Source organism: Zingiber officinale, chromosome 8B, assembly GCF_018446385.1.
Source record: "Zingiber officinale cultivar Zhangliang chromosome 8B, Zo_v1.1, whole genome shotgun sequence".
Taxonomy (NCBI): domain Eukaryota; kingdom Viridiplantae; phylum Streptophyta; class Magnoliopsida; order Zingiberales; family Zingiberaceae; genus Zingiber; species Zingiber officinale.
This window is the reverse complement of record NC_056001.1, coordinates 2,135,614-2,148,782: the sequence shown is the minus strand read 5'-3', so window position 1 is coordinate 2,148,782 and position 13,169 is coordinate 2,135,614. Positions and strand designations below refer to the sequence as shown.

General features: G+C 38.9%; 2 protein-coding genes across 2 annotated transcripts; both read right to left on the bottom strand.

Moving 5' to 3' along the window:
• Positions 1–8,595: 8,595 nt before the first annotated feature.
• LOC122013356 lies at positions 8,596–10,639 on the bottom strand. The gene is made up of 4 exons (XM_042569610.1): positions 9,891–10,639; positions 9,669–9,787; positions 9,210–9,564; positions 8,596–9,124 (listed from the first exon to the last, which is right to left on the bottom strand). Exons 1-4 carry the CDS (start codon positions 10,627–10,629, stop codon positions 8,955–8,957), a joined length of 1,383 nt encoding a protein of 460 aa, XP_042425544.1. The 5' UTR covers positions 10,630–10,639; the 3' UTR covers positions 8,596–8,954.
• On the bottom strand, positions 10,629–12,974 carry LOC122015624. Its single transcript, XM_042572615.1, has 2 exons — positions 12,622–12,974; positions 10,629–11,418 (listed from the first exon to the last, which is right to left on the bottom strand). The coding sequence occupies exons 1-2, from the start codon at positions 12,972–12,974 to the stop codon at positions 10,629–10,631; spliced, it is 1,143 nt and encodes a 380-aa protein (XP_042428549.1).
• Positions 12,975–13,169: the final 195 nt, after the last annotated feature.

Sequence of the window (13,169 nt, the reverse complement as noted above, 5' to 3'; positions counted from 1 at the left end):
ATCCCAGTTTGATTGGAGCCGATACCGAACCCAACCATTTGGAGCAAACCCGAATCCGTCTTTAGGGCCCCTTCCATTTTGGCGCATAGAGTCGATGAACGTACGTGAGCCTAATAGTTAGGTATGCGGTTAATTGCCGACCGCCGCCTAATCCACCACGTGCGAATCTGTTTTCCAGTTTGTAGATCCTCCCGCCATCTTACGTCGTCGATATCCGCCACAAATTGGATTCGGTCGGGAGGGTAAGCTCGCGATGGCCACGAATTGGAGGCGCGGCACGTGCGGGATTTGGGTATTTAAGGAAGGGTCAGGCAGGGCTTTTGAGCTGAGGAAGTGAAGTTTCATGGTTAGAGTTGATCATGAGGTGGCCGGGCAGGGCTTTTAATGTGTGTTGTTGGGGATAAAGGCCACGTTTTGTTAGCTAAAAGGGAAAAGAGTTGGAAAGGGATTGTCGAGAGGGGAATTGGAATGTGCTGGGAAGAGACTAGAGAGGGGCAGGGTGGATAAGGATGGATGAGGGATTGATTGATTGCAAACGAAAGGGACAGGAAGGACAAGCCTTGCATTGCATGCATGCTTGCTTTTGAAGTGATGTAGCAGTCAGTATGGACTGTTTGTGTTGTTTGTACCACTAAGCAAGGGGCGAATTGATTCACCCACATGTTCCTGATCAAATATGCACCTGCACAGTTGAAACTCTTAAGACTTTCGCATCTGTCAATTTCAGCAACGCCACTCATTTTTATATCATTGAAACTGCGTTTCACAGTTCCCATTTTTCATACTTCTACAACTTCCTTCTGGTAGGTTCATCTAGTAACAAGCTTAGATTGGCCTTAAAGCTCCCACACCAGCCTGAAAGTGTCACGTCTTCAAAGGAAATCTTATTGAAAAATTTTGACAGCATCTCCTTTATACCGGTGACAATCTGAAACATATATACACACAAAATACATCAACCACATGCGGCTGAACATAATAAAACACAATCACGCAGTTATATATATACAATAAACAACTCACTGGGCTGCATTAAAAACCAACACAACAGAAAAACGATAACGAAAAGCCCAATACAACACAAATCAACACACTGCTAGCCGGCTAAGTTTTATACAACAACCACAACAACAAATACGACAACACACAAAATATAGCAAACACCAAATACAAATAAAACATATACAAAACCTGAAACGGTATTCGGATGTGACGTAGGACCCGGCAGACAGGATACTCCAAGCGACACACCAAACATCTAACTGCTACCTGCAAACATAAAGGTATAAATGCGGTGGTGAGTATAGGTAACTCAGCAGGTAATAGACAAGATAGTGCATGGTCTATAAATAAACATGGAGATCAAAGTATACAGTCTCAGTAGGGAATAAAGAACATGATCATACTATCATAAACAATGCACCTAAACATATCTGACATAATAACTTGACATACAAACTGTACAAACCACAACTATCATAATGATAGATACATACCCAAATCTGGAATCGACACATAGTACAATGATCAGTGAACTCACCGGATCTACAACAAACTCACTCATGCTACCTGTGCAATATAAATACAACTGCATATACATGTAAAATAAATGACATGTATGCAGCATGACAACCATATGCAACAAACATATCTCAAACAAGTGCAACAAACACAATCACATGCATCTAGTATCTACTAGGCATGTATGTAAAAATATCTCCAAAGATGCACCGCGCATCATATGCAAAATTGTGTATGCATGCTCCATGGTCACCCTCGCCACCTCTCTAGACATCACGACTCCTGTATGACTAAGAGGATTGGGTCCGTGACAAACTGTACTAGCCTCCAGTACATGCAACGCTATAGGCGGTCGAAGCGGACGATCAGCTAAGTAGTTATCTAACTACATAGCTAAGGGTCCCTGACCACTCACATCTCTAGGCCTCTGACTACTGTATCCTCAAGACTCACTACTCTAGAGTGGTCGAGGTTGACAGAACACTGAGCGGCTGAGTAAGCGTAACAGGACTAGCTCCAAGTTACCACTCTCTAATAATGGCCGAATTGACAACTATAAAAGACTGACAATCCTCTCAACTACAAGGGAGACGATAATCATCAGTATGCAATGAATGATGAACATAATATATATATATATATATATATATATATATATATATATATATATATATATATATATATATATATATATATATATATAATCATGATACGAACACCATCATCATCCATGCAAACTCTAAATCCGCCTAAGTACCCCACAACATGAGTATAATCATCATGATACCTCCACATATCCCACCAAACACATATATACAACTACACATGTATAATCAACCAAGAATCTCCAACAATCCCCCTAGACACATGTATACAGAACATAGGTACAATCAACATGTATCCTCCAGTAAATACATTAGACACGTGTATATACAACAAATATACAATCAACATAACTATCTCAATCATCACACCAGAAAAATATATACACGACATACAAATGGACAATCATCATATGAACACCACCAACGAGGTATCCCCTATCATACATACTCTACATGTAAAAATACCACAGAGTATAGATAACCAAAGTGCAGACTGTATAAGAATTAAATAGATCATCACAAGGGTCAAGCATCAGTATCAAGCAGGAAAGCAACATACGAACACGATATAAGGTAAAACAACCTAAACCATCACATAATAACCATGCACTAAGCTCAATAAAAATCTACATACAGCCAAGGAAGAAATACCGGCCTTAAAATGTAGATCGTGCCAAGTAATCCGGTGTCGAGACACTTGTCCCGAATCCAAGTCCTGCAGCAATCAATATGTTTATATTTTATTTAGCTAAATTCATATGAATTAAATAGCTAAATAAAATCTCTAACCCAATAGGTCACTCCAATCAAATCTGATCTCTGACTAATCCCCCAAATCAACACATCCTTTAATCCAATAACAAATCTATCTCTCTAATATCAATTCATCTCATAATGATATCAACCCACAATAACCTATCACAAAATCAAATCTCTACCATAAATCCACAACAACCTAACATCATCATCAATAACTAACCAAACCACCACATCTGATAACCCAACCAACAATCAATCCAATGATCCAAAGAATGATCACATAACAATCCATATCAACCAATCACCATATCCACAAAGTCCAACCCAATACAAACCCTAATCAATCTACGATTTACAACTAAGCACAGTTAACTCCACTAAAACCCCAATTCCAACCCATTCTCTTTTCATAATCCCTCCACATGTTTCTATGTAATCAAAACTAGACAAAATCTAATAATCATTAGCAATCCTAACAAAATAGATTAATAACATATCAGAAAAAGCACACTTACCCTGATGTGTAAATAACGATCAGATGTCTATCCCCCAGCCAAACATTGCTCTGCTGATATCAATCCTAGCAAAGAATCCATTCCTTCAAGAATCAATCCAATACATCAACAAATGGAACCACAACTGAGTAAGAAGAGGTAAGGAGACAACCATACCTTCTTGTGGCAGAAACCCCTCGTCAAGCCATAGAATGGCTGGGATCAGATGTCCCGGCGATCAGAGACAATTGGTGGCAACTGGCTCATACTCACAGTGGAAACCGACCAAGAAGAGAGAAGCTAGGGCTTGGTTGAAGGGAGATGGTGGCACCACCCAAAGCTAGGGCACAACTCCAATAAAGGCTTCAACGTCCCGTGGGTCGACGGTTCGCAGCGGCTCGAGTGGGAGAGGGAGGAGGGAAGCTCGGCTGGCAGTGCGTCGATGCGATCGAGATGCCAGCGGCGATGGCGCAACAGCAAGGGAAGAATCAGAGAGGAGAGGAAAAGGAATCGCAACACCATCGACCTAAAAGGGTCGACTGAGACCCCCTAGAGAAGACCGTTGTCGACGGTCGACGTTGATGCCCGGCAACCGACGATGAAACTGGATCGCGAGGGAGAGGAGTCAAGGAAGAGGATATTGCGCGAGAAGGGCTTCGGGAGATGAAATGGGAAATTTAGAGATTAAGGTTTTTAATTAAATACTTAGGTCAACTTAATTAAATCCTAAGTTAACCTCTTAATTAACTCCCAACTTAAATGAATATTCCAAACAAGCTCCGCTTAGCCCCATCAATTCATTCCCTCAAAATGAATCATACGAACCCCGTTTAAATCCCGAAAAATTTCTAAAAATTCTCAAACAATCCCATAAGATTATTTCTCAAATACTCTTTTTTTTTATTTTTTTGATAGCTTACAGAAAGTCACGAGTTTTGGGGGCATCTCGTTAGTTGATCCACTCAATCTTAAGCGAGTTGAAGTTATGGAAATGAAAGTATTATCCGCCTATAAAACTCAAATGAAAACCACGAATGTGGATCATAACCATATACCACAAGTAAAACTCTTAAACAGCTGAAATTTACATTAGTAGATTTGGAAGCCATTACCCAACTGTTGCCAAAAGATAAGGGAGAAAGATACGGAAAAAGAAAAAGAAAAAAAGAAGCTACAGCACTGCAGAAAGATGTAAACTGCCAATGCATTCAAGGCTGAGCTGCACTGTCAACTTGGTCGGTTTCAACATACTGAGAGTGTTTGGACTTCTTTGCTACATAATCTCACTGCGGCCTTAATTACATCTTCACCAAGCATGCTTGCAGTGCAGCTTAACTGGAGGCAGTGAAAGGTGTTTGCCAATCTTCGTGTAGGAATCCCAAGTGTCAGCGTATGCGCACATCTGGGGTGGTTTCTTGTACTAATACAGAAATTGTACTTGGGAGTCTCAAACATTTCGAACTTGCTGGGGCATAATTAAGCATAATACAGAGCCAGATCCAAAATCAGTGCAAGTGTAGTGTCTATCAGGAATTGTATAAAGAAAATAAAACAAAACTGATGGTCTCGGGATTCAACCAATATGGAAGCAGCTTCCCTCAGTTAGAATTGATTGCCAACCTTGAAATATGTTCAAAATGCCAAATTTAAACTGGCACCAAAATTTGGATTAAAGATTAGAGGCAAAGCTAGGAGTCAGGAAAAAGTAGCACGGAGCTCCTCAAGTCCAGGGAGGGGTTAGAAACATATTGACTTATAAACACCAAGAAATTTAAGCCTTGTTTGGTTCTTGAAAATTTTCTATTTTCAGTTTTCTAATTTCAAAAATAAAATAATTAAAATTTTTAAAAAACAATGTTGATGACATCCTTCACCTTTAAAAAAAAAATTAAATGTGTAAACAAGGTCAATTTAATATTTATTTATTTTTCAATTTTATTTTCTAAGAAAAGAAGAAAAATTTAAACAGACAGAGCTAGAGGGAGTGAACTGTTAAAAGACAAACAACTTCCCGAAATCATTCCAAGAGGGAGTGAACTGTGAATGACCAAAATTTTATTCGGTCCAAGTGTCAACTTCTCCCTAATGCTTAAGACAGCTTTGATTAGTTCAACTATTAAGTTACGGCTTATCAACTACAGCCTGGAAATGGATGATATGCAACTATATGAACAAGCATGCAAAATATAATCAATTACATGAGTCAATACAAGATTTAGAATTCCCCCAACTAGTTGATCCTCCAGATAAACACACATCCTAAGATTCTCACGCAGGATGATTCTTTAAAAGTTATCTAGTTTAACAATCATAAGAATTTACCTCTAAGCACTAATAAGTGAATACTTGACAAAAAAATCCCTGCCCCAATAAGTAGCCCATAGCAAGTGGAACCAAGTCTCAAATCACAAGCATCCGTAGGCAAGCTTGATAATCTCCACTTGTTTTTGGTAGCACTTAAAAACACTTTGATTTGCAATCAAACCTTAAACTTTTGAACCATGCATTCAAGAAGAAAATAATCGATAGAATTCTGGTTCAGAGCATGAACATATATCAAAAATCAAATGGATTAGAGAACCCAAAATTGTATTATATCAACTACTAAGGAATATAATTCAAAAACATATGTGATATATTCTCAAGAACAACCAATCACTATAGTAAGGTAAAAAAATAGAATGAGTTAGTAAGACCGGATTACTTGCGTGTTTCTAATAGATAAAACTTCATCCATCGTCTTCCCTTTTACCCATTCAGTAGCTGCAACGATCAAACATTTAAACACTTAAGGCTTTTCAACTTAATAAAAATAATAAAAGGAGCATTGTATTTGTGATAGCATAGAAATGTTTAAATGCAATAACTTCAAGAGGGTGATGACAATAAAGATAGTGATAACGACAAAAAGAACAGTCAAGAATATTAATTACAAATTGATTTCAATTACTGATAACTTACTTTGTTTGGATTGTAATCACAATCATATTTATAATTATTTTTATATTTAATATTACCATGTTTATCATAATATTCCATGTTCATCATTATATTTTCTATATATTATCTTGGCAATATGTATAAATAAGTTTGTTAGCTATAACAATCATCAATAATAAAAAAGCAATTGTCATCCCTTTATTTTTCACTATATTCTGTCATTTCTATGTTTATGTGCTACGGTTCTGTATTTCAACATGGTATCAAAGCCATGATCTTTTGCACCTTCCTCTTTCCTCTCTTTTCCCCTTTTCTCTTCCACCCACACAGCAGAAGCCCCACCACCATATGCACGCCAATCTCCTCTTCCAGTAATAGCAAGTTTAACATCCTCCAGCCCCCAGGGGCTGGATCAGTTGGTAAGTTGATGGTATGTTTGCAGCATGGAGCGACGGTTCGAGTGTCGCCAGTTGCAATGTGGGATAATATCCCCGTCTGCTGGCTTAAAAGCCTCGAACAACCATCAACTTGCCAACCCAGCATTCACCCTGATTTACCTTCCTCCTACAATACCACGGGGGCAGGCGTAGGGGGCCGCTGGGCGGCGGAATCCGCCTTTTTTGCAGCAAGTTTAACATCCTCCCCACCTTCACTCTCTCTTTTCAACAAGCAACAACAACAGGCCTTCCTCTTCGCTATCCTAGTAGGTCTCCTCCTTTCCATCGCGCCTTGCTCCTTTCCTTCGTGCCTTGCTCTTCTATCTTTTTTTCTATTCTTTTAATGTTATTTCTCTTTTCTTTTTTCATTTTTCTATAGTGCACTGTCGTTTTTTTCCTTAGGAAGATTTATGATTTTTCTCCCCTTTTCCTTTTCTTATGTGTTTTTTTTTCTTCCATAAAAAAAAACAAAACAATTGTCGTCACCGCATCCTTCCTCACCGCTCTTACTTCCTCTTCTTAATTTCTCTTTCTCCTTTCTTCTTTCTTTACTTTTCCTTCCTTCGTTTTCGAATTGATTTTTTTCCCTTCTCTCACCCACAACAATAGTTTTTTTCCCCTTATCTTCTCCCTCTCGCCATGATCCTTCATCATGGTTGGCATGAAGAAGTTTGCCTGTGCTTTCCTTGTTGCAACCATCTCCATCATTGTAACCCTAGCTAATGAAGGCTACGATCACAATGCCCTAGCCCCATTGTCACCGGAGCCAGTCCACCGACATGGGTCGCAATATTCATAATCATGCCCAACCCACCGCTGCCTCTTTTTTTTTTTCCATGTGCCACCTCTTCCTCTTCCCTATTTCTCCCCGTTTCTTTTTCTTCTTCCACTCCAAATCAGCCCAGCTTCCAATAACTCTCTCCTCTCCTCTCCTCTCCTCTACCTATTTTCTAGCAATATGACCAGATAGCCTCTTCGCCTTTCTCTTTTTCCAACAAGCAATAGGAACAAGTACCCCGTCTCTTTCTTCTCTTCTTCACGGTTGCATCATCAATTTAATTGCCTTTTTTTTCCTTCAGCGACAACATTTCCCCACCAACTTCCTTCTTCCTCAATTTTTTCCTCTTAACCTTTTTCTCCCTTAATTTTTCCAGCAACATATTCCCGCCAACTTCATTCTTCGTCAATTTCAATTTCTTCCCAAGATAAATTCTTCCTCTTTTTCCCCCTTAATTTTTTTTCCTTCGAGCATGCAGCAGAGCTTGTTGATGTTTTATTTTCCCGCAATAGGCCAACAATTCCTTTCCTTTGAGCCACTGAAGCCACCAAAAAAAAAAATCTCTATTCTCTATTTCTTTCATCTACTTTGTTTTGGATTGTCCTATGCTCTTCTAATTTTGATTTAATTCCCCTTCTTTTTTTTCTCTCTTTTTCTACTTTTAATTCTTCTCTACTACTATTTCTTTCACCTATTTAATTGAGCTTCTCAAATCTTTCACATCGCCACTCTTCCCTTCTTTCTAAGATCCTCAACACCTTGGCATCAATTGTCTTCCTTCAAATCAATTGTGAAGATATTCAACCACTACATTTAAGCCAAAGAAGCACAGTTGAAATTTGCTCCATCAATACTAACATGCTTCAATCCCTCCTCACAGCAGCAATTCTTCTGTCACCTCCTCCCCATTCTTTCAACATCAATCTAGAAAACTTCTCTTCTCAATAGCAGTAGCACATTCCACCTCTTCTTCTTTCTTGTTTCTTTTTCCTGTTTTTCCTGTAGCAAGAGCAACATGTCTTTCCTTCTCCTTAATTTCAAGGACAACAAGCATCATCCCTCCTTTTATCTCCCTCTCCTTTTCTTCTGCTGCCTTCTCCTGTTCTTCCAGCAATGTTAGAACTAGCAAACCTTCTCCTTCTCTTCCTCCTCTCCTCTTTTACAACCGCATCCGCATCAGTGTTTTAAATCGCGTAGCGTTGGTTCATAGCGTTTTTGTCTTGTCATTGCGTAGCGTAAATAGCATAGCGTATAGCGCAAGCTTTTCGTGCACGTCAATGTTTAAATTTTAAAAAATAAAATATACTTATATAAGTAAAATAAAAATAACATAACCTAAAATTAATCATAATAATTCATTACATGTCAAAATATCCCAATACCAACAATTTAAAAAGTCTTATAATTAAAACAACATAACTTAAAAATAATCAGTATCATCCAACTCTATATCACTATCATCATCAATAGTGTCTATGGTTGGAAAATTTCCACTATCAAAAGTTGAAATTACTCCATAATTTTCAGCATCAAGATGATTATCTTCCACATCAACAAGACTCAACCTTGCTTGTTTGTCTTTGCTTCCACCTATTATATAAGAGATACAACATTTAAGAATCAATTATAGATGAAGTAGATATAAATAAATAATTTGCATATGCTTAGTACTTACTTGAATTTTCAGCAACTCTTTTTTTTGAATTCGTAGGAGGAACTTCAACTATATCCTCAACATCTTCGACTCGCTTATCTGAGTCGAAAAGACTTTCAAAGGTAGCAGATGACACACTCACAATAGGATCACTTTCAAATAATTCATCATCTTCAAGCCATTTAGTAATTACGGGGAGAACTGGACCTTCTTTCTCAGTTATCCATTCATCATCTGAATTAATTTCATCAACTACAATGGGATCAATCTTGTCTCTCCTCCTAATACTTCTCTCCCTAAGCTTGAAGTTATATTTCACAAACACCAACGCATTCAACTTTGCAGGTTCAAGCCTATTTCTCTTTTTTGTATGAATCTAATATTACAAAAAAGAAAACATATATATATAAAAATAAACAATGATATGAAAATTATAAAACAATTAAAATTCAAGTAGAGTTAGAAACTTAGAATACTCACCGATTCAAAAGTGCTCCAATTTCTTTCACATCCCGAAGCACTACAAGTGAGACCAAGCACTCGAATTGCAAATGTAGTAAGCTCGGGTGTCTTACTTCCAAAACGTTCCCACCACGAGACTAATAAGTAATAACATTAAAAAAAATTACAAGAATGTATATAATTTTAAAATATGAATGCTAGTATAATTTTACAAGAACGGTTACAAGAAGAAAATTTTACCCGGAGTTCGCAACATTCTTGTTCGTTTTGCTATTGGAGTTCCAAATTCTCCTTCAGCTTTATTATATAAGTCCAATTGGATGTCTGCTTTAAGACGATCATCAGAAGACAACATCCTATCCATGCAAGTATACAATCCATCTCTAACTTCATCACAATAAGAAAATCTTTCTTCATAACGCAATTGCGGATTCAAATAGTACCCGGCCGCGTGTAGAGGATGATGAAGTTGTGGAGTCCATCGTGAATCAATTTTTTTCCAAATGAGTTTGTATTTTCTGTCAACTCCCCCACAATTAAATTTTATTGTCTCTTTTGCCTTATCCATAAGTTCATAAATATATCCCATGGCCGATCTCTCCTCCGAATCAACTTCCCTTAACACACTTACAAGAGGAACAACACTCTTAACACAAAATGCAACATGTGGCCAAAAGTTGGGATCATTAATAACAATTCTCTTCACGACCTTCCCCTGAGTTGTTTGAGATAGTGGTGAACTAACCCAATCTTCGGAAGCAAACATTTGTTCAAGTGGCCTTTTAACCTTATACATACTCTGAAGAGTGAGAAATGAAGTAGCAAAGCGAGTAACAGCGGGACGGAGAATTTCTTTACCGTTTGTATACTTTCTCATCAAAGAAAATATAGTCCCATGACCATAAAGGAACTTCACAACCATCTTAGCATGCTCAATTGTGTCAGAAAAAATCTTCAACTTTGCAATATCCTCCAACATTAGATCAATGCAATGCAATGCGCCGCACAAGGTGTCCACCAAATTCTATGTCTAGTCTCCATAATTTTTTTCCCCGCCTTAATGTAATTCGAAGCATTATCCGTGACAATTTGAATTACATTTTCCTCTCCCACCTCATCAACAACATCATTAAGATATTTAAAGATCAATTCCCCATTTTTAATAGAATCTGATGCATCAATAGATTTCAAAAAGAAAGTGCCGGCGGGACTATTTACTAAAAAATTGATCAAACTTCTATTCTTTCCATCCGTCCAACCATCGGACATAATAGTGCATCCATATTTTTTCCATGCCTTTTTATGCTCCTCATATATTAGGTTGATGCCATCAACCTCAGCTTTAAGTATCCAAGTTCTTAACTCATGCATTGAAGGAGGCTTGAACCCTCTTCCATATTCCGCAATGCCATCAACCATAGGCAGCCAATAAGGATCATTCACAACATTAAACGGAAGTGCGGCAGAGTAAATAAAACGACCAATTCTACGCTTCACATCAACCAACAAATCTTTTTTGTATGTCGAATTTAGGGTTGTTTGTCGAGGTTCGGAACTAATAAACCCATGAAGAGTACCTTTACCTTTTGATTCACCACTACCAGAACATCCAATTGAATTTCCCCCTACACTTCCAACTTTTGATAATTGCGTACTCATACTTTGGGGACCTTCACCAATCTCTCGTAACAATTCAGTTTGTTTACTTTTAGATGCTCTAATTTTGTCAAGTGATTCTCTAATTTCTTTCTTAATATCATCCGGAACACTAACACAAGGTGCAACTCCTTTATGAGTTTGAGCTAAATGTTCCTTCAAGCGAGTAATCCCTCATTCGATATATGATGACAAAATTTGCACCGAACAGCTTTTTCCCCTTCATTTTGATAACAATACTTCCAACCAATATCTTTTTTATCTTTTTTTGATAAATTCGTAGACATTGCAAATTCTAACTAGACAATCAAAATCCTAGAAAAACAAAAGAAAAAAATCAGAATAAATAATTAATTAATTAGAAACAAATCAACAAAAAAAAAAAATCAATCCAGGGCATCTGGATCGATCATTGCATCGATCCAAGGAATTGGATCGATCCAGCGATCGATCCAGGGTCGAACAGAAAGGATCTGGATCGATCCAGCGACCGATCTAGATCCTTTCTGTTCGAACAAAAAGGATCTGGATCGGTCGCTGGATCGATCCAGACCCTGGATCGGTCGCTGGATCGATCCAGATCCTTCCAGGGTCGAACAGAAAGGATCTGGATCGATCCAGCGATCGATCCAGGGTCTGGATCGATCCAGCGACCGATCCAGATCCTTTCTGTTCGAACAGAAAGGATCTGGATCGGTCGCTGGATCGATCCAGATCCTTTCTGTTCGACCCTGGATTGATCGCTGGATCGATCCAGATGCTCAACTTCTGGAAATCGCGAAATCGTTTTTGCTCCTTCGAGAAAAAAAACGAGAAGGAAAACCTAAACGAAGAAAACGAAAGGAAGGAGAAAAGCTTACCTCCAATCGCTGTCCCTCGCCACCACTCACAGGTCACCGCTCACCGCTCGCCGCTCGCTGCTCGTCGATCGCCGCCTGTCGCCTCTGCAGTCTGCCCTACCTTCGCCTCTGCCACAGTCACGATTTGACTCACCTTTGCCCTAGCTATTGGAAAGCAATTTGTAATTTTAGCGCCCGCTATGGGGCGCTAGGGCATGATAGCGCACGCTATGTGCGCTATCGACGCTTTTGTCCCGAATAGCGTGGGCTATTCGGGACATCGCGATTCAACGAACGCTCTGCAGCATTCGCTGGTCGTAGCACGCGATTGCGCGCTATGTAGCGCGCTATTCGCCGCTATGTAGCGCGCTATTCGCCGCTATGTAGCGCGCTATTCGCCGCTATTGAATACACTGATCCGCATTATAGCTGCCTTTCCTCCATCAGGTGTTGTCTCTTTTTAGCCATCTTCTAACCAAAATAGCAAGTTTTCTTTTTCCAAGTTTTGCTCAGCAGATAGAAACAGATTTCCTAGAATGGCTGCTCCAGCAAAAATTTCCAACCACCAGAATTGCAGCTTGACTCTTCTTCTTCCATTGTCACCAAGTTCAGTGTGCTCTTCCAAAAATTCAGCAGCAAGACTATAGTCTTCTCTTTCTCTACTGGTGGTCATTGTCTTAGAATAATTGATTGGTTGTATAATTGAAGAAGTGTTAAGGCCACGATCACGGTGCCCTAGCCCCATTGTCACTAGAGCCAGTCCACCGACATCGGTCGCAATGTTCACAATCATGCCCAACCTGCCGTCTCCTCTTCTTCTATTTTCCATGCACCACCCTTCCTCTTCCCTATTTCTTCCGGTTTCTTTTTTCTTTTTCCACTCCAAATCAGCCCAACTTCCAGCAACAACTCACTTCTCTCCTCTTCTCTCCTCTCCTTGTTTTCTAGCAATAAGCCTCTTCGCCTTTGTCTAGTTCGAACAAGCAATAGGAACAAATTTCCCGTCTCTTTGTTCTCTTCTTCA